This window comes from Periplaneta americana, chromosome 4 (assembly GCF_040183065.1).
Source record: "Periplaneta americana isolate PAMFEO1 chromosome 4, P.americana_PAMFEO1_priV1, whole genome shotgun sequence".
NCBI classification, from domain to species: domain Eukaryota; kingdom Metazoa; phylum Arthropoda; class Insecta; order Blattodea; family Blattidae; genus Periplaneta; species Periplaneta americana.
The window spans coordinates 90,197,863-90,219,716 of NC_091120.1; the positions used below are offsets into that span (position 1 = coordinate 90,197,863).

At 37.5% G+C, this 21,854-nt stretch overlaps 1 protein-coding gene across 3 annotated transcripts in view; it reads right to left on the bottom strand.

Moving 5' to 3' along the window:
- The window catches only part of LOC138698040 (colorectal mutant cancer protein), a 485,405-nt gene that overhangs the window by 52,620 nt on the left and 410,931 nt on the right, over positions 1-21,854 (bottom strand). For all 3 annotated transcript variants that reach the window (XR_011331666.1, XM_069823718.1, XM_069823719.1), the window contains exons 6-9: positions 20,811-20,965; positions 15,473-15,709; positions 11,808-12,014; positions 5,243-5,487 (exon numbers count right to left, since the gene is read on the bottom strand). Coding sequence is in view for 2 of the 3 variants with exons in the window: in XM_069823718.1 (XP_069679819.1) it covers positions 5,243-5,487; positions 11,808-12,014; positions 15,473-15,709; positions 20,811-20,965 (844 nt within the window). In the remaining variant the exon portion in view is untranslated. The remainder of the gene's footprint in view (positions 1-5,242; positions 5,488-11,807; positions 12,015-15,472; positions 15,710-20,810; positions 20,966-21,854) is intronic.

The window sequence follows — 21,854 nt, forward strand, 5'->3', positions numbered from 1 at the left end:
TTTCTCTTTCATCGAAATCCAGTCCTCCTTAAACTCGCCAAACCAACGGAAAATTGTTGCAAAGGACACTGAGCCTTGTTTAATCCACTTCTGTAATCACAGATCATAGCGCGAAAATACTCTCTCTCCAGCTCCATTGTAACAACTGAAATCCATATATGAAGGGATGTTTGTCATCACTCTAGTGGAAGATGAGAGTGCAGACATTGATTACCTGGTATGGGTTTTTACACAAGGAATAAGGCTATCCCATGGCATGATACTTTTCAGCTCGCCTACTTTCACTTTTCTGTGCATTGAAACTTTCGTAGTGACTTTCGGTATTTAATGTACGAAAGCTTGATATAGAAATTAAACTAGAATTATTCTGAAACAATCTTTATTTCTCACTTCTGAAATTCACATGTTTGGTCCACCAGTGTTGCAGTGCTGCTATACCCTCTTTGTACATAGATTCTTCGAGGTCTGCAAAAAAGCCTTCTGCTGATGTGATAACCTCTCCATTTGACGAAAATTTCTTCCCAGCCAAGTGAGTTTTGAGCTTTGGGAAAAGAAAGAAGTCTGAGGGTGCGAGATATGGTGAGCAGGGGAGGGAGGAGTAGTGCGGCAACAATTCGAACCGTAGTTCGTGTAGTTTAACAACCACAATTGCAGATGTGTGAGCAGGTACATTGTCGTGATGAAACAACACTTTCTTCTTGGCCATATCCGGTCTCTTCTCGCGAATTTTCCCTTCCAGTTGCTGCAAGAGATTTGAATTATATTCTCCAGTTATTATTCTCCTCTTTGCTACATAGTCAATCATGAATATCCCCTTAGAATCCCAGAACACGGATGCCATGATTTTCCCAGCCAAATGAATAGCTTTTGCTTTCTTTGGAGGTGAAGAATCATTGTGTTTCCATTGTTTCGATTGCTATTTTGTCTCTGGCATGTAGTAGCAGATCCTGGTTTCACCAGTGGTCACAAACCACCTCTAAAAATCGGACGTATTTTTCTCTATCGAGTCAGATAATCCCTCGAAATTTGTTCCAGTGTTAACAAACGTGGAACCCAGTGGCGTGCGGTGACATTCATCGATACCCCGGCATAAAAAAAAAAAAATAAAAAAAAAAAAATAAAAAATAAATAAATAAATAAATAAATAAAAAATAAAAAATAAATTTGTTTGACATAATAGTGAATAAGTGCAATATTAATCATCTTAAATATATTAATATAAATATTTAAAATACTTACATAATGCAGGTATGTTGTGGGATAACCGTATGCCAGGAATGAAAGTGCTGTTTTGTTACTTAATGGTGAACTCCATTCTCCTGTCCTGCACAGCAAAGAAACCTACAGTCCTTTCGAAGAATGTGTCCTTTTGCCTGATTTCTTCAAGAAGATCTGCTTCAATTGACAGTAACGCCAGATTTGATAGTCTTTTTTTGCCAGTCCTGTTTCTTGAATATGTTTTAATTCGTTTTAATACTGAGAAAGACCTCTCGACTGAAGCTGTAGATACTGGTATTGTACATATTAGTGAAATTAACTTTGAAAGCTGTGGAAAACATGTCGAAATGGATTTGTCTGATATTATTTGTAATAACTCAAATGAGTTTTTTTCTTTAAAATCATCAGCAGCATAGAACACAGTTAGCTCATTTCGCAACCTGACTTCCTCAAAATGGTTACCATAGGCACTAAGTAAGTTAGAGAATTCAATCTGTGGGAACTGCTTTTGATAAATGTCATATTTTCCATTCTCACTTGATATTAGTCCTAAAAAGCCTAAGCTACCATAGTCTTGGAATCGACTTTCTAGATGGCTGTCAACATTGTCAAATATTTCATAATATATTTGTTTGTAATTCACATTTCTTTTGCATGGTTCTCCGACTTCATCTGCTGTTTCTGCAAAAACAGTTTCAAATTCATTTCTCATGGCTGATATGTTTCTGCGAGTTTCATCTACTTTCTTCCTACAGAAGGCAATGTCAAAAGATTTGCTTTGAAGAATGCTATATAGAACACTAGTAAATGCAAATATTTTGTCAAAAGTTCTCAGCAGAAAACAGAAAGTGAAGTCTCTCAAATTTAGAAGGTAACCCTTTACAGGTGCCAAAATATCTTTCTCAATTTCACTTGAATTGTTTAGCATTGCATCAAACACCTTATATAAGTCATTTTCTATGGACATAGACTGTATTTACCAATCTCTTTGTATAATTCCATCGAGTTGGTGCAACACTAGGTAGCCTCCTCTGTAGAAACGCATCTAGGAACTTGGTTCTCTTGGGTGACAGGGAGAAGAAGGCAGCAATGCCACTCAGAGTACTAAAAAAAATTTTGCATTCTTTTATGTTATTGACTGTGTTTGATAGTACCAAATTTAGACAGTGCGCATAACAATGTACAAATAACGCCTGTGAATGTGTCTGTTTAATAAGTGCTTGTACCCCGTTTATACGACCTGCCATTGAGGCCGCTCCATCATAAGACTGTGCGATTAGTTTATCATTGCTGTCAAATTCCGTCAAGTATTGTCTTATTAGCTCAGCAATCTCTGGAGCTGTGCGATTTTCACTTACATCTTGAAAGCCAATAAACCTTTCTTTTGTTTGGCCATTATGTACGTATCGGAGTACAATGGAAAATTGTGCAGTATTAGAGACATCTGTTGTTTCGTCAACTAAAACTGCAACATAATTGGCTAATTTTATTTCTAATTTTATTTCTTCTAATAAAGATTTGGCTACTGCTTCTATTAGATCATTTTGTATTCTATTAGACACGCCTTTGAATACTGTAGAGGTTTCTAAGTGTGCTTTCAAGAGGGGATCGTATTCTTCAGTATATTTCAGAAGTTCAACATAGTTACCCCTATTAATGGAAGTACTGGATTCATCGTGGCCTCTGAATGCAAGTTCTTGCTTGCTTAGAAAACACACAGCATGAATAAATCTCTTAAGGAGTTCCCTGTTTTGCTCAACTTTCTTATTATGAAAAGTTATTTCATTTTTAAGCTGGTCACTTAGTTGCATGTCAACCCGAACTCTTCCAAAAGAGGCAATTAAATAGGATGCTTTAATGTGCCCAACAGATTGCTCATGAGAAACTGCTGCTTTTGTGAAGCTCCCTAAGTTAATGTAACCTGATTTTGTCCAGCTGGTATTTCTATCTTGGCCAAATAACAGACAATTCCAACAAAATAGAGAGTTATATTTTCTGCTTCCAGCTAGCCATAAATATTTCTCATAAGAAGAAACTGTAAAATGTCTGGTACAATTTTTAGATTTATGTACCAAATCTGGCAACTCAGGGGTTGGCCTACCTTCCTGTATAATGCTCTTCTTTTCTTGAAAAGGCCTCGTTGAAAATGGTCGCTCATGTAGCTTCTCAATTATGCACTCCAATATACTCATTTTTCATATAAATTACAAATGTTCTCAATAAAATTAATATAACAACTAGAATATTTCAATGACAATGCCACAAAGCGAACTGCATTAACTACCTTTAACTACTTCGCGACATGTGTAAATTCTAAGCGTAAACACAAATTCAAATTGTAGTTGGCCACGCTTACCAAGTTAACAAACTGAATGCAATAAAAGTCAGTCCAGAAATAACTACATTATAAAACATATTAAATAAATTAACTATGTAGGCCTACTGTTTATTAACAAGTTTACATTCCAGCTAAAAGGTAACTTCCAACTTGATACGAGTAAAATATGTTCAATAATATTATCATCAGTATTTTTAAAACCTTCCGGCTACACTATTGGCTATCCTGATCTGATCAATTCACCATTTATACCTCTATGGCTCCACGCCAACGAGCTAGAGAAACTCTAGCTCGTTGCTCCACGCGCTAAGAACAGTGAGCTCTCACTGGCTAAGAATTCTGACGTCACCTAACGCCAGCTTGCAGGATTTCTTACATTATACACGACTAACCCCCTCTCACTCTCTTACCCGCAAAGCACACCAGAAATATAGAGAGCGCATGCGCTAACTCAGCAAATTCAGTATTGCTGGGTCTGGTGAGCTCTCATCTGACAGCACATCATAGTGGATTCGAGCGTGGGAAATTCAAACTAGATTTATGCAACAATGAATATAGTATAGTAAAACAACGGTGTATAGAAATTACTTACCCCAGCAGTGCTGGGGTTGCTGGGGTTGACTGCACGCCACTGGTGGAACCCACTTTGCAGAGACTCTGGACATGCCCAAGACATTGACTAAGACGTGGCACACCTGTTCAGTTGAGATATGCATAACCTCGCTAATTTACCGCACTTTCAGCAATGTCATTCAACAGCATATTGTGGATATTTTCAACGATTTCTTCACTTGTTCCTGTTACTGGACATCCACTGTGAGGTTCGTTTTCCACACTCTCTCGACTATATTTAAATAGTGCCGCCCATTTTTTCACAATAGAAAATGCTGAAGTGGTTTCTCCAATGTAGCACCCATGTGTGCTTTAATTTCTGTTGGACTCATTTCTTTTTTTACATTCAAAGGAAACCTAATGATTTACAAATGTTCCGCAACATTCCCAGACACATACAAACTTTCTTAGCAAGAGCCAGGACAGGCCATATTATCACTCAGAAGTATCTTCACCGCTTCAGTCTTGTTGACTTTAGTAGTTGTTGCTGGTGCAACAATAACGAAGAAGATTTGGAATCCTCTTAAACTGCCCTGTCACAAACATCCATAGAACTAATCTAAAATCTGCAATCCCTGTAACCTTGGACAATTCTCTCTAACACATAGTGAATACACTTCATCTTTGGAATGTGGCTGCTGAAATATACAACCAGCATCGTGCTTTTTACCCATCATTTGTAAGAAGAGGAAATTCATAGTGAAACATAGTGGAACATGTGTTGTCAGCAAATAGCTGGATACACTACGAAGATAGAAGATTCCCTTTTTTACGAAATATTATATGACAGTACGAAGCTCGATATTTTCCATTTTTGTCAATCTGTTCGGCGCACTAACTTCAAAGTTAAGCTACACAAATGTAGTCAACAGAAAATATGATTTTTCGTACTTGAAGTAATGAAAAATAACTGCTATCAATGCTGGCACTGTTGACACGTTTTCAATGCCATCTATGTGTCAGTTCACGAACTTTTCAAATGCTCCTTGTAGAATGAAAACAATATGAGACAACTGAAAGCTGTATCAATGATTGAAAATAGTAATATGAAGTCAGCTTAAAACTGCATCTCACCTTAGTGCAGTGGCATTAGATTCATATTTTCCCACCAGCAAACTCAACCTGTCGCATTGTGTCTTGCTTTCATCTAGAGTGAGGGCTAGGACTGCATTCTGGGCACGTGCATGTTCCAGCCTGCTAGTGAGTCGCTCAGTCTCCACCTCATACTGCTTGCGCACTGCTTCACTGCGACTTAGTTCCTGCAGGTCTGCCTCCTGCAGCTCACTAACCAAACTCTCTGCCAGGACAGTGTTGCACACCTGTTCAGGTAACACAATATATATTGTAATACCACAGGTCTTTTAAAGAGTCATTTCTCTAGGTTGTTAAAAATTTGTTATAAATATAATATGTTACCATGTATAGGTGATATACATTTATACCGAACACACTAATTAAATTAAAACAAAGCCAAGATTTTAATGTATAGGTATAATTTATTAATTTATAAAAGTAGATTTTTGTTGTACCTTGTGTATCAGGGTTTAATAAATTATATATATATATTTTTCTCGCTGTTATTTATACTCGCTTTAACATCTCTGGTCATATCGCAAGTTAATCTTCTGTGTGAAATCCGAAGGCCTGTGTACTATTGTTAAGACTGGTTCTATTGTTGTGAACTATATGGCGATTGTATAATAAGCTTTACATTTGTCTTTACATTTCATCAACATGTCTCCCCGTGGCCCAAAAATCGAGGAAATTGAATCTACCGTGCAACGAGTGGTGAAGGACGCGCTACGTGACATGCTACAAGACGCGGGCATGGTTCGAGTTCTCGCCAACACAATCAAGGATGCGGTGACGAGTGCAGTGGTGGTGGAACTCCAGAAAAATCTCGACTTCAACAAAGACTTAATTAGTGACTTCAAAAGTGCTCTGGAGCAAAAAGACCGTCGGATCGAGGAGCTAGAATACAACTGGACGATTTAGAACAATACCAGCGATGCCAGTGTCTGCGTATTTTTGGTGTAGGTGAGAGCAATGATGAGGACACCGACGTGTTAGCGATTAGTGTGGCGGAGAAGGTAGGGGTGGACTTGAGTCTGGCCGACATTGATAGGAGCCATAGAGTTGGTAGGAGAGACGAGAATCGACCCAGACCAATAATTGTGAAATTCGTTAGTTATAGGAAGAGAAGCGAGGTCTTCCGAAACGAAAGAAAATTAAAAAATTCTGGTTGGACAATTCGCGAAGACTTGACGAAAACTCGCCACAACATCTTACGCGAAGCGATTACTAAATTTGGACAAATCAACTCAAGACGGCGTCATCATTGTAAAAAGCGGCGACACGAAAAGAAGGATCACCCGTATGGCCGAGTTACATAATTAGTAAGTCAAGGCAACTCCTCATAAGTTGTTTGTTATATTAAGAAAGTAATAGTTTAATAATTTAACACTAATTATTTAATTATTGTAATAATACTATATTTAGTTGCATTACATTACCTCAGTAAATTTAGTCTATTTTTAGTTAGGTTGGCATTATTGCCTATATCGTCCCGCTTTCTGTGGCATTCCCTCAGGCTGATGGCGTGTCTAGCCTCCCCGACCCTCCTCACTGTCGACAACCTGTTCCCACAACTCTATCCACTTATCTGTCATCCTCCCCAACCCCTCTATTATCTACCTCACAGCTGTTAAAGCAGTCTTTCTCACCTGACCCCAAATCTTTGAAAATAGCACACTTAGATTGTCAAAGCATTATTCCACACTTCCAGGAATTGTCTTCTATTTTCACTAATATAGATGTCCAATGTATTCTTGTTAGCGAGACGTGGCTAAAACCCTCATTGTCTTCCTCACTCATTCACTTAAACGGCTATACGTTATGTAGAAATGACAGACTATACAAACGAGGGGGTGGAGTTTGCGCATATATTAGGAATGATCTGCACCCTAAAATTATTCTAAAATCACAAGGCGATGCATTACGACCCGAATATTTGTTCGTAGAAATACAAGCAAGTCTTCATAAATGTCTCTTAGCAGTTATTTATAAGCCTCCCAAAGCTGGACATTTATCCGATTTAGAAAGCCTGTTAGCCGATCTTTTACCGCAATATGAACATGTCTTAGTTATGGGGGATTTCAATATTAATCTGGCTGTCAGATCAAATGGGATTAATCAACTCCGTAATTTGTTCGAAAATTTCAATCTAACAATTCTTCCACTCAATCCTACCCACCACACACCTACTTCCGATACTTTAATTGACCTAATCATTACGAATAATTCTGATAGAATTCTAACTTCAGGACAGTTACCAGTTCCGGGAATATCTGGTCATGATCTTATTTTTGCTGAGTACTCTCTTCAGTGCCCAAAAAATGCAGCTAAGGTAGTTACTTACAGAGATCTAAAAGGCATTGACAACGACCAACTAACTTCTGACGCCTTACAAATGCCATGGCATGCTATTTTAAATTTAATCACAGTTGACGAAAAAGTTGCCACCTTTAATGACATGGTAATACAATTATTCGACAAACATGCACCTTTAAAGAAGAGACGTGTCACCCACCAACCCGCCCCATGGCTGAATGACAGTATTCGTAATCTTATGACGTCACGTGACGCTGCTTTCCGGAAGTACAGACACAACAAATCTGCCGAAAACTTTAACAACTACAAAAAACCTAGAAACAAAACCACACAAAGCATTAGGAATGCCAAACGCCGTCACGCCCTGAGTCTCGTCGACCCGTCCATTCCCCCGCGGTGTCTTTGGAATAACTTACGTGATATGGGAGTAGGGAAGAAAGCATCAGAAGCTGAAGTTATAAACATACCACTTGATAAACTCAATGAATACTTTACCTCACCTCCCATTATACGACCTGAAAAACAGTCAAAACTAAATACAATTAATACTTTCCTAGCTAATCCTCCTCCTTCTAGCGAAAAATTTTTCTTCTCGCACATTACTGATTCTGAAGTAAGAAGGGCTCTTAAAAGCATTAAATCTAAAGCACAAGGCTCTGATAACATAAGCATAGTCTTTATCAATAAGTTAGTTGATGTCGTGCTTCCTGTAATAACCCATATTTTCAATTCTTCAGTTATCACGTCTGTTTATCCGCAACTCTGGAAAACAGCTTTGGTACGCCCACTTCCTAAAGTAAATTCACCTACTTCTGCAAAAGACTATAGGCCAATCTCCATTCTTCCCGTTTTATCCAAAGCCCTGGAACGCATCATTCATAAGCAGTTGTCAGACTACCTAATAGAATTTAATCTTTTAGACCCTTTACAATCAGGATTCAGAAATGGCCATAGCACTTCTACTGCTTTGTTGAATGTTACTGAGGACATACGCGCAGCCATGGATAAACGACAGGCTACTGTACTAGTTTTATTGGACTATAGCAAAGCCTTTGATTCTGTTGACTTCGATCTACTATTGACTAAACTACAAACGTTACACCTTTCTGATAGTGCTATCACCTTACTGGCCGCCAGCAGCGTGTCATATCTAATAATCGTTTCTCATCCTGGCGTACTGTAGATAAAGGAGTTCCTCAGGGATCAGTATTAGGCCCCTTGCTCTTCTCTATTTATATAAATGGAATTTCTAAATCATTTAAGCACTGCAGATAGCAAATATATGCAGACGACGTTCAATTGTATATTTCAGCCCGTCCTGATGCACTAAATGATAGCATTAATAGTCTCAATGAAGATCTTGATTCCATCTCTTCCTGGTCTCAACAATTTGGGCTTAACCTAAACGCATGTAAATCACAGGCTATTCTGTTCGCGAACCGTAGATTAATTCCTGAAGTCAACGACCTGAATATTCCACCTGTGAAACTGAATAAAACAATCATCCCGTTTAGCTCTACTGTAAAAAATCTCGGAGTGCATTTCGAATCTAATCTCAGTTGGGATACGCATATTAAATATACATGTAAGAAGGCATTCTCTATTCTCCATTCACTAAAAAGATTGTATCATTATCCATCTAAATTAAAACAGACGCTGGTACAGATACTCATTCTACCTCACTTCGATTATTGCGACGTTTTGTTCAGTGATCTCAGGATTGATTCCGCTCAGAAACTACAGCATGTTCATAACGCGTGCGTCCGCTTCATTTGTAATGTTCGATACTATGATCATATCTCACCTTCTTTCGAGAAGTTATCATGGCTTAGGTTACATGAGAGGAGAAATCTGCACTCACTTTCTCTCCTATATCGAATTATGCACACTTCATCCCCCTCTTATTTATTCGCTCGTTTTCATACTCTCTCTCGCTATCATAATATTAATACTCGATCACAATGCGATAACACGCTAGAAATTTCACTTCACACATCATCTCTGTATTCCTCATCTTTCACTGTTGCTACCTCTCGTCACTGGAACTCTCTGCCGCCTGAAGTCAAGGGCTGCCGAACATTGAAATCTTTCAAATCCAAGTTAGAAAATTATCTTATGACGAGTTGCCAAACTAACTTACTATTATGACAAGTGTTGTATTGCATGTTTCCACGTATTCACATTTTTTTTATGTTCTAGTGATATTTAACTTCTTTTATATTTTTGTTTTCATATTTTCCGATAACGGTATATCTCTAATATGATAAGTTGAGCTATATATAATCATAATTTTCCTTACTGTGTGTACTTAAAAATATTGTATTCATTGTATGCTTTGTACTGCACTATTTTATTACTACTATTAGTATTATTATTACTATTAGGCCTGTTATTATTATTGTTATTATTATCATTGTTATTATCATTATTATTATTACTATTCTTATTTACTATTATTATTATTATTATTATTATTATTATTATTATTATTATCATCAATAATTATCTTATTTTTTTATACTTTGTATGGCTCATTTATTTTTGACCTGCTGTTCACATTTTATTATGCTTTTTTCTTTCTTTCTCTATGTTATATATTATGTCTGATTTCTTCTTACTTGTTGTTTACATTTTATTATTATTATCTTGTTTAGTTTTGTGTGTAAAATTGTAGTGTACTTTGTAAATTTGTAGTGTTTTTGTAACACAGTTTTTACTCCTGGTTGAGTGTTAGAGAAGGCCGTATGGCCTTAACTCTGCCAGGTTAAATAAATCATTATTATTATTATTATTATTATTATTATTATTATTACTGATTTGTTATGAATATGATTTTGGTGATGAATGCGGCCGGTTATATTCAGGGATGTTGTGACCCGAATTTCCTGGCATTTGCCTTATGGTTGAGGGAAAACCCTGAAAAAACCTCAACCAGGATATTCAATGCGACCAGGAATCGAACCCAGGCCCTCTGCGCAAGAGGCCAGCATGCTGATCTCTACACCACAGAGGTGGTCTAAATTATATTATGTATCTTCTATTTCCCGATTTTAAAGGATTTAAGTGACTATTTTAGTTATCGCAAAGATTTTTGGAAATGTAACGAATACATATGATGCGTGCGCAGGTAATCATGTGACGTGACAGTGAAACGAATCGCACCACAACTCGCCAGTTAGTCAAGATGTGGACAATGCAGAGAAAAGTTCAATGCGTCCTGTGGCTTGCGAAATTTGAATCTGTGACGATATTCATAATCTATTCTTTGGCTCTTTCATGTACAGAGAAAAAGAAATTTCAAATGATGTACTCCACAAAAATGAATGCATGGATGAATGACGTGATGACAATGATGCTGTCAATGGCTGTGGTAGTGATGATGGCAATGACAAGATTGTAACGAGAAAAAAATAAAGTAAAGCATATATTTGGGATAGGTAGCTTAAGGAAAATGGCAGCCTATTGGATGCAAAACATTGCAATTGATAATGCTGATAAAATTAAACCCCTTCCATGAAGAATTGCGGTAGCATTTTTCAGATTGGAAACAGGTCACAACTGCTTAGATGAACACCTTAAAAAAATGACTGGATGGTGTGACTTTTGGTGTTCCAAATAACTACTTACTACGATTCTTGGCATCTCTCAGTGCAGTCCCTACCCGGAGATCCGATTGAGGGACTATTTTACCTCTGGAGAATTTTACACTGAGGGACCAGTTGCAGAAGACACAGCCCTGCAGTATATATTGACTACACCCCAACTCTGGCTACTAGCAACAGGCATCTATAATGAACACCGATCAAAATACCCCTCATTTCTCGTGAAAAACAATAACTGAATAGACTACTGTGGACTATAGTGGACTTTATGTTGTCAGCAAACAGCTGGATACATTAAGAAGATTGATTGATTAAAAAAATGAGGGAAGTTTCAGGAACAAGGAGTTCCCTGTGCATAAAGGAAGTACTTTCAAACAAGGAACCCCTGTTACACTGCAGACAATTAGTCCAGGAAAAAATCGAAAAGATCTAGCAAGACTCTACTGGGAAGTCCGAAGACTAAGGGTGTGAAACCAAGCTCCAGTCATTCAGAAGTTGTTAAGTATAAAATAAAATAATAATATTGCTTAATAATTGAATCAATACCAATATATCTGTACTTTACCAACTTAAGATATTTCTAATAGTATTCCTAGAAATGTCTTACTATAATAGATGCTTAACAGATTTGGTACCAAAGAACTTACACCATATGTTGCAAGCTGAGAACCAGTAATTTGTCGGTTGTTATCCATCTTACGTAGAACTACTCGCTCAGCAATCTTACAGACTGGCATGTCGTCCTGAGGAACCACAGCCATATTGGAAGCAGGACTACCTCCTGGGCATTGTGTAGGAACTGGGGAGGCACACCGCGGTGTTTCCTGCTGAAGCTTACCTTCTACTTCACGAATCTGTAACATAAAACATTTCCATTTTACTTACTCAGAGATCACTTTGGGCCTGTAAGAAGATAAATGTTAAATGAATGCTTTCCCTAAACATCCATATTATTTTATAAAACACAACTTTATTGGACAAATACAAAGTATACTAGTTCGACAGTGAAAGAAGATTAAGTCAAAACTACAGAGGAAAGTTGACTCAAGCAATAGTGCAATTGGCTATTGTCTGGAAGGATGAGGCAAAGGAAAGGAATTTGGTGGAATGAAATGTATAATGTTGACAGAAATGGAAGAACTCTGGGATAACCTCATCTTCTATCTTGTTCACTCCAAGTATCACTCTAGTCAACACTAGGGACTGAATCCGAAGTTCATGAAATGAAAAGCTTACCCTCTAACACTGTGCCAGCCACCGGCATAGCTCAGTCGGCTAAGGTGCTTGCACTCGGGCGCAGGTTCGATTCCCACTTGGGCTGATTATATGGTTGGGTTTCTTCCGAGGTTTTCCCCAACCGTAAGGCAAATGTCAGATAATAATCTATGGCGAATCCTCGGTCTCATCTCGCTATCACCAATCTCATTGACGCCAAATAATTTCGTAGTTGATACAATGTCGTTAAATAACCAAGCAAAAAAACACTGTGCTATCAAAGTGGTTGGACACAGGGTTAGCTGTGGACTAGACAGGTAATGGTTTCTCACAAGAAAGTAGCGATGTGCTAAACCAGCATTTTTATGCGAACTAGTTCATTTCTTACCGCTCCTGAACGAGAGTCGCTTAAAAGAGTCAGTTCAAACAGTCACAGTGTTTAAAAGAGCTGATAGGTAAATATAGCATATGAAGACATTATTACAAAAATAGCCCTAGTCATTTTTAATGAAATTGAGTTAAGGACATATTTCAAATGTTTATATACTCAAAAAAATTATCCATGTCAGGTGCAATAGTCACAAGGATAAATACCAGTTGTACGGAAACAGCTGTTATGTTGTTCTATTTATTTTTATTGTTCTCCTATAAAATAGCAATTCTGACAAGGGTTGTTTTTGTAATAATGTCTTCATATGGAATGCAGACCAAAATGGTAACTAGTTTATTTTCGATACAGCAATTATTAAGGAGTTTTTTGTCTACAGAAGAGGACTGCAAGCAATTCGTTTGACAAATAAAAAAAAAGTGACGTATCTGTAACATTTCAAAATATACAGCAATATGAGCAACCTCTGAATGATCTGCATTGCAAAATAAATGTCACTTTAAAATTGCGTCATTACATTATATACTTCGATCAATGTCATAGTTTATGTAGAGCTATTATATTCATTTTAGATTTTCTTCATCACAATGTAGATACAACAATTAGGGTTACATAAGGAACACTGGTATTACTTGCTCCATAAATATGCCAAAAGGATGACATGCACCACACCCTTTAGCAAACCAAGAGAGTGAGTTCCAATTAGTGGTGTTCTGTGTTTGCTATTGAAAATATAATTTTTATTACGTCAAGTGTTTAGTTTTTTTATGAAATTATAAAGTTTGAGTACCGGTATATTCATTTTAATTGTTATGTGGCAAAGTTTATACCAAGTTATCGTCTCTGTCATTGCAACTTCAGTTCTGTGCGAGAGAGTATTTCCCAAGGCAAGACATGTAATAACAGAAAGGCACAATCGCTTTAATGGGAAAAGAGTGTCGCAATTTTTTTTCTGAACGCAATTGCGTAAATGTGTCCAGTTCAGTTCGAATACAGTACTTAAACTCTATAACACCAGAACCTCGTTTATCTGAGCTAAAGGAAGCGGAGCCATTTTGGATAACATGTTTTTTTCTGATAATCCATGGGGACTATTTTTTGGTAATAAAAGGAAGATGCTACAGTATTAATACGAGTAACAGTGTAAAGCAAAAAGCATACCAAAAAGCATACACTTTATTATAATGCAAGCAGAATCAGTTGTCACTTCTCATTCAGCTGCAATTGGTTCCACAATTTTTGGGGCAGGGGTAGGTGGAACAAAAGATACGACGTAAATAATGAATAATTTTCAATGTATACCTGCTGACCACTACTGAACACAAAATATATGAACTGAGGTTGTGGAAAGCAGATTTCTCTACCTATTGCATTCCTTTAAAGAGCATTCACCCTTATTTGTAGCTAAGGAGTGAAAACAAGATGCTAGTTGTCTCACTGGCATGCACTGACAGACTTTCGGGACATAGAACGCTGTTATATCTTAGACAGTATTTTTTAAAGAAAAAAGTGGTTGTTATGGTCCACAAAATATGGTAAGGATTTTTAATCCACTGTTTTGGTTAAGTGGGATTTTATTGTATAATGATACTGAATTATGTGATATGTTGTGAAGTAGCTTCCGCAAATTTCATTAGAACTGTTACATTGAGAGGATTTCATTAAGTACTGGCAGTGACAACAAAGGAAAGCAGAACAGTCTACGCACAAATTCTTGGTAAATCAAATTTTATTATGCATTTGCAGTATTACTATAAAATAGGACTAATATACAAAGATATATGTCACATCATAGTTTAAGGCATGCCATTTTGCTACTTGTGAGCATGAGCTGTAATAAGTACTGTAAGTTCGTTTGTTCGTGGTTCAAGAGTCGATTATTTATATTTTGCTCAAGTCAGCCGAGTTAGCTCTGTGGTAGCATGTCTGTCTCCATTCTAGCCGGCCCGGGTTCGATTCGTGTAAAATTTCTACCTCAGGACTAGAAGAGATGGTGGTGCACAACTTCTAATCACTAAAATCTCTCCACAGTGCATATGAAGAGAAGGCATGTGTCACTGTTGATAGTGATTCGTCTGTTGGATGGAGATGTTAAGCTTGGAGGCCCTGTTGGTGCTATTTGACAGGAGTAGGCTATGTGCCGGCACCAGGTTTCCCCTTCTCCCTATCATCATCTTTACCCATTCCCTACACTACACTTACACATACACTCACCCTAGTACACGACATAACTCTTCACAGGTACATATCATGCATAATGTGACTTGCCGAAGTGGTGTGCAACTTGAAAATGGGTCACAGTCCTGCCACCTATCCGCAATGCGGAATCCGAATCACACACTCACTCTCTCTCTACCCTTCCCCTCTCTCCTCCTCTCTTCCTCCTCCTCCTCTCTTTCTCTCTCCCCCCCTCTCTCGCTCTCTATTTGCTCATGAGTCACCAATTCCTTTGCGAATGACTACTTAAGAAACAAACTAGTTTGTTGCTGTTCAAATAAGTAGTTGTTGAAAAAAGTCAGTTCATTCATGACTGTTCAACACGACAAGGAAGGTCAGGGGGTTCGAAGTTGCTGACAGGCAGGTTTTCTCCTGTTAGGTCAGTTATTTTTTCCGTTCTAATCCATCACTCCAAATACTAATAAACTTTTAAATTTCAAGCATAATGAATTACGTAACAAAGGAGAAGAAAGTAAATGAAATGGTAGACACCTTTTTCCGTAATCGATCTCTATCCCCTCTCAGTCCCCCAAGAGCTCCTCGAGCTCGACTAAGCTCCTCTTCTTGCCTGGCCAACTGTTCTTGTAATGCTGCATTCTCTGCTCGCATCTGTGCCAGTTCTTCAGCAAGTGCTGCCATCTGAAGACTGTGGCAAGATGTTGCAGTCTCTTTGTTGAGGGGTTGAGAGTCATTGACAGTCGGTAACGCCTCCTCTGTTGGACTTTCAGCCTAAAATGCACATAAAAGAATTACTGTGAGCAAAGCTTTCTAAGGGAGCAGAGAGCAGACTAAATATAAATATGACAGATTTTACTAAACTGCTTTACCAATAAAACAGCAGTATGAATGGGTGAATATAATAAATAATGTTTGTTGTCAATTTTATTATGGATAATGATGGAAATATTTTAAGTAAAAGACTTGAAGTGGAGGAGAAGGAGGAGGATGAACAGGAGAAGGCGAAGAAAGAGGAGAATACATAATACTATACGTCTAAATTAACTATTGGTATCTACTACATTGATAGAAAGACAATGAATTTGTTTTCCTTAGTGTTAGAATTGAGTACCTATATTATAACACAAATAATTGCAATGGGTAAGGCATAGAATTCAAAACAGTGACTTCTTTAACCTGGTTCAATACTGAAGATCAGAGCAACAACTACTGAGGACAGGTTATCACTTGTGTGTATCACTTCAACACAGCAAATGTAGGCCTACTGAAGTAATGAGTGATTTGTAATTTTGCAAATGACCAAGAAAATAAAGTTACCTCCCAGATGTCGACGGAAATACTGAAAGTGCGAGAAAAAAAAATTGTTTGTTAAAGGATGCTTGCTTATGAATAAAATTTGTCAAAAAATTAGTAGACTAATATTAACAAATGAGAATGCTTTTAAAATATTTTAATTTCAAAACAATATTATAGTGAAAAATAGAAAACTGCAATTAAATCCTGTTTCTACCCAACTCTTCTGATTCATAACATTGGCAATATTATTTCGCTTATATGGAGTAAAAGTCGAGGACACATACAAAATTCCCAAAATCCTTCCTCAATTCAAATATGTAATTTTTTGCAACTGCAGAAGCAATAAGTAGCTTATCTAAGTGGAGCTTCTTAACATGGGGTTAACATGTTGTTCAGAAAACAGGGTCTATTTTCCAGGAATTTAAGATTTCCTTTGCTTCCTTTAAAACAGTATTCGAAAATTGCTACCTCAACTCTATAATATTATTTCGAGCTTCTTTTAACAGTGATGTCGCTGTGAATAAATCAATGTACTTTTCTTGTAAATATTTTGAAACAATACTAGTGCACTGTAACATTTTACAATGGAACATAAACATAACTTACTACAAAGTCAAAGGAATTGAGTTCATTTTTCATTTTCATTTTCCGGAAGATTTGTTAGAGAACAGAATTACATTTTCAAGGCATATTATCACCTGCAAAAACCCACTTTCCAATGCAAATAAGTATCAAATCATGAAGATCATTTCGTAGGACAGAGTTTTTAGTGTGTTTGGTTGTCCTAACATCCAAGGCAATACAGTATTTAATTTCTGGCATCGCGGTAAACTTTCACTAAAAACACATAAACTTCCTCTACGTTGTGTAAAAGTCCCTTATTTCTGAAATATCACTAATGAAATGCGGGGTGGGGGGGATCATGGGTTCATGGGTTAAATCGGTTAATTAATGACCTGTATCAACTGAAGGCTTTTCTAGCATCAATGAAATTGGTGGTAGAGAGATTAGTATTTGACGAGATGACTCCGAGCATTCGCCAGAGGATTACCTGACATTCAACTTACAGTTGGAAAAATCTTAGGAAAAAAATCCAAACAGGTAATCAGCCCAAGCAGAATTCGAACCCATATCCAAGCCGGTAGTTTGTACTGAAATGTTGTTATTGTTTTCTAATTCCAGGCGTTTGACAATAAAGTCATTTGACCACTTGCACTTACTGAAATAAGATGTACTTTCATTTCGTAGATTGCACACAAAATGGCATCACAAAAGTAAGATATTTAGAAGGCATTTGGCAAGGTCAACAGAACAAAATTATTTGAAATATTATGTGACGGAATACCACAGCAGATGATCACAACTATAACTGATTTATATGATCACAACTTGATCTCAGTTAGGGTAAACAACGAATTAAGTGCTTGGAAATATATTAATAAGGGTGTTAGGTAAGGATGTGGTCTGTCTCTCCTTATTTTTATAATATACCTAGTATATGACTTCTGTAATTAAGAAATGAAGACAATCAACCCACGATTGCATTCAGCTAAATAGTGTAGATTTAGACACAATTTTCTATGCCGATATTAAGGTATTACTAACAAAGTCTAAGGACGGATTACAACTGTCTCTACACAATATCAACAAAGCAGCCTAGTAAAGAATTACGACATGGAAATTTCTAATGAAAAATCTGAAGTTCTAGCCTTCGGAGAAAAGATCCATTCCCAAGCAAGATATGCTTTGACAATAAAATATTAAAAAGAGTAAATTCATTTAACTATTTTGGTTACTTTCTAAGTGACACAAATGACACAGACATTCGAAACAAAATTACCAAATTTGTAAAAACTTTAGGCACAATAAACTCAGTCATGAGATCATCTCTAATCCAGAACACACAAGAATCAACATTTACAAAACTCTAGCCCGACCTATTTTGACTTATGATAGCAAAGCATGAACTATCAGAAAATGTGACGCTTCTAGAATTACAGCTGCAGAAATGCGATTTATGAGACGCACTTCTGGCTACACAAAATGGGATCATAGAAAGAACACTTAATATCCTAGAAAAGTTAAGGATAGAACTGGTACTAGAGTACATCCCAAGATTAAGGAACAACTGGAAAGATCATGTAAACAATGCCTAGGCAAAGAAACCCTAAGGAGATCTTGCCGTATTGCCCTAGGGAAAGAAAATGTATTGGATGCCCAGCTAAGAGATGAAACTGTAACGGACCACGTTGTCTAACACGATGATGATGATGATGATGATGATGATGACGATGAAGTTTTCAATTGGAGATATGAATTACTTTCTAGAGGAAATTTAAGTCTATATTTGCTCTACTTCCAAAATGGACTGCATTACGTAAGTTTTGAAAATCAATTCGTATAAGTACGAGGCGCATTCAGAAAGTAAGTTTCCCTATTTTTTTAAAAAAAGAACACACACTTTCAGGAAAACATTTATTGCCAACAGGTACAGCAATGTTTCAGCTATTTTTCAACATAGCCACCATCAGAATTGAGACACTTGTCGTATCATGGGATCAACTTTTGTATCCCTCTGTTGTAGAACTCTGCCGCCTGTGAATGGAACCAGCGTGTGACAGACGTCTTCAGCCCTTCGTCGTTGCCAAAACGCTCACCGGAGGACAGAAATTTCTTGAGGTGCAAGAAAACGTGAAAATCGCTGGGAGCAAGATGAGGACTGTAGGGTGGATGATCAAACAACTCCCAGCAAAATTCCGTCAAAGCAGCTGCTGTGCGCCGAGCCGTATGTGGTCGAGCATTGTCATGGAGGAGTACAACACTTGCAGTAAGCATTCCACGCCTCTTGTTTTGAATGGCACGTCGCAATTTTCAGCGTTCACTGTTTCACCTCTTGGAAGGAAGTCAATGAGCAGAATGCCCTCCCTGTCCCAGAACACCATGCACATCACTTTCTGTACTGACAGCGTCTGTATGAATTTCGTCCTGACCGGAGATCCACTATGCCGCCAATGCATTGACTGCTGCTTGGTTTCTGGGGTGCGAAATCCAAGTCTCATCGCCCGTGACGATCCTGTCGAGGAACTCGTCGCCGTCATCATGTTACCATTGCAGAAATGTCAATGCTGCTCCTAAACGTTGCATTTTGTGTTCGTGCGTCAGGTTTTTCGGCACCCACCTGGCACACACTTTTTTGAACAGCAGGTGCTTAGTGACAATCTCATGCAACAAGGATCGCGATATCTGCGGAAAATGGCTGCTAAGCTCCGTAATCGTGAAGCGATGGTTCTCCATGATGCACTGTCGCACCAGCTCAACACGATCATCATTGAAGAGAGATGGTCGCGCACTGCGCTCTTCATCATGGACACTTTGACGACCTTCGGAAAACTGCCTACACCAGCGACGCACCATCTGCTTACTCATGATGTTCGGCCCATAGACCTGACAGAGCTGCCGATGAATTTCAATTGGCGCAATGCTTTGTGCATTAAAGAACTTTATCACCGACCGAACCACGCAGGCGGCGGGAGAAGGAATAAGAGCTTCCATTTCGGACCACTGCTGCCATGCTACTGGCACCAGGCGGGACCTGTCCAACTGGCATATGATTGATACGTCATAGATCTGTTACACATGCGCAATTGACATGGCTAATTAAGTTTAATTTCAAGGGAAAAAAATCGGGAAACTTACTTTATGGATGCGCCTCGTATTTTTAATATTTAAAGTGTTAGAAGAAGTTCTCGATTGTCGGTACAATTATATAAACAATAATTTCTATAACATGAAAAATTGTAGGGATACTCTGCCTAAACTCATTAATTTTCCAATAAAATGATAATATTTGATATGCACTGTTCTCAGTTGAATTGACTTGTAGATACTAAATATGAATAAAATCAATGTAATAGTTTATAATAAATAATTGCTGTATACTGGCATATGGCATGCCGAAAAAAAAGAGAGATGCTGAACTTACAAAAAACCTATATTTCCATAAAAATCTGTGCTTCGTATAATGGAAAAATAAAAACTTGCACTTATTCTAATTGTAAGATTCCTTACTCATTTTATTTTTGAAAGATACATTTCATACAATCGAAGTAAAATAATATAAATGAAGTTTGTGATATTTCTATTCTGCAGAGTTTATTTACCTTCACATGAAGAACTAGTTGCTTACTCAACGTAAAAAATAACTTTGCTCTGATATACTCTATTTCTTATTAACCCTTCGAGTATCGTGATTTTATAATTTTGCTAGAAGTGCAAGTCACGATCTAATTGTGATATGATTCAGTGGAGCAGCTCACTTGTGTACATTTACTTGACATTTCTTGCATAATACTACGTAAAGAGGGTCAGCACTAAGAGGGTTAATGGAATTCTATTTCACTTGTTACTTTTGAAGACAATGAATTCACTGATTGGTTATGTCCTATGAGGCATTTCTCAAACACTGTCAGTACATACCAATTTCAGTGCGTCAGATGACTTTACAGTTAATTTTTATGATTGCTACTGGGACTTGGAAAATGAACATTTCATTTTGTCACACCAGTTCATGAATTACCTCATCTCCTTGCTGACGCTGGTTCTCACAGCAGTCTGCGCTACTCGAGTCTGCATCACCCAGTGTTCGATCACCATCTTGAAGCTCTGAATCATCAGCCAAGTTTGCTGTTGAACCTTCTGCCTCACAACGACTTACTTCTGGATCTTCATTTTCTGCACAGTTATTGAACTATATTACAACCTCAAACATGTAGCTGCACAATTTTATACTAAATATCAACATGGTGACTTCAGAAATATCTCAAATTTCTGAGCTACCATACATAAAGACGCCAACATCAGGAAAGGACTATACATCAGTTCTTGACAACGAAGTCAACACGCAAGTTTTCCTTTCATTTCTGGCTTTCCCTGATGATAGTGCTAAAACATTCGGTGCAAAAACCCAAAAATCTCGCACCGTGTTGAATACTGTTAAATTATATATCCAATGCATTAGTTACTTGCTCATCAGCAAAATTACAGCAAAGGTTAGTATATGATAAGTTAAAAATAAATATACAGTAGCTGTTTATATATATTTAAATAAACTTAGATCGATATTATTTGATCCCATGCAAATACTAATAAATAATACAACAATAAAAGAAATAGGGTAAAAAAATTTTTGGTGCATGGATTGACTCCAATCTGGCATGAGGATTGGTCAGAATGTAATGCTTCCTACTTTTTTCTCTTTTAGTTTAGAAGGAAATTAAATGAAATTTACATAGCATAACAGCCACAACATTCACGATTAATTTGTCTTTTTTCAATATTATCTCCGCCTTTTTCCACAGTTTTTGTCCATCTTGAAACAAGAGCATTCCATGGTCCTTCTTCCTCAGCCATTGGTGCAAGGAATTTTTCAGTGTCTCCTCATCTTCAAAGTGGTGCCCACGATGAGCTTCCTTTAGTGGACCCAACAGATGGAAGTCTGATAGTGCTACGGCAGGACTGTATGGTAAAGAGACAAGCCTTCCTAACCAATTTAGCAATCTCGCCAGTGGTGTAATGACTGGTGTGTGGTCTTGCATTGTTGTGCGAAAAAAAATATCTGCTG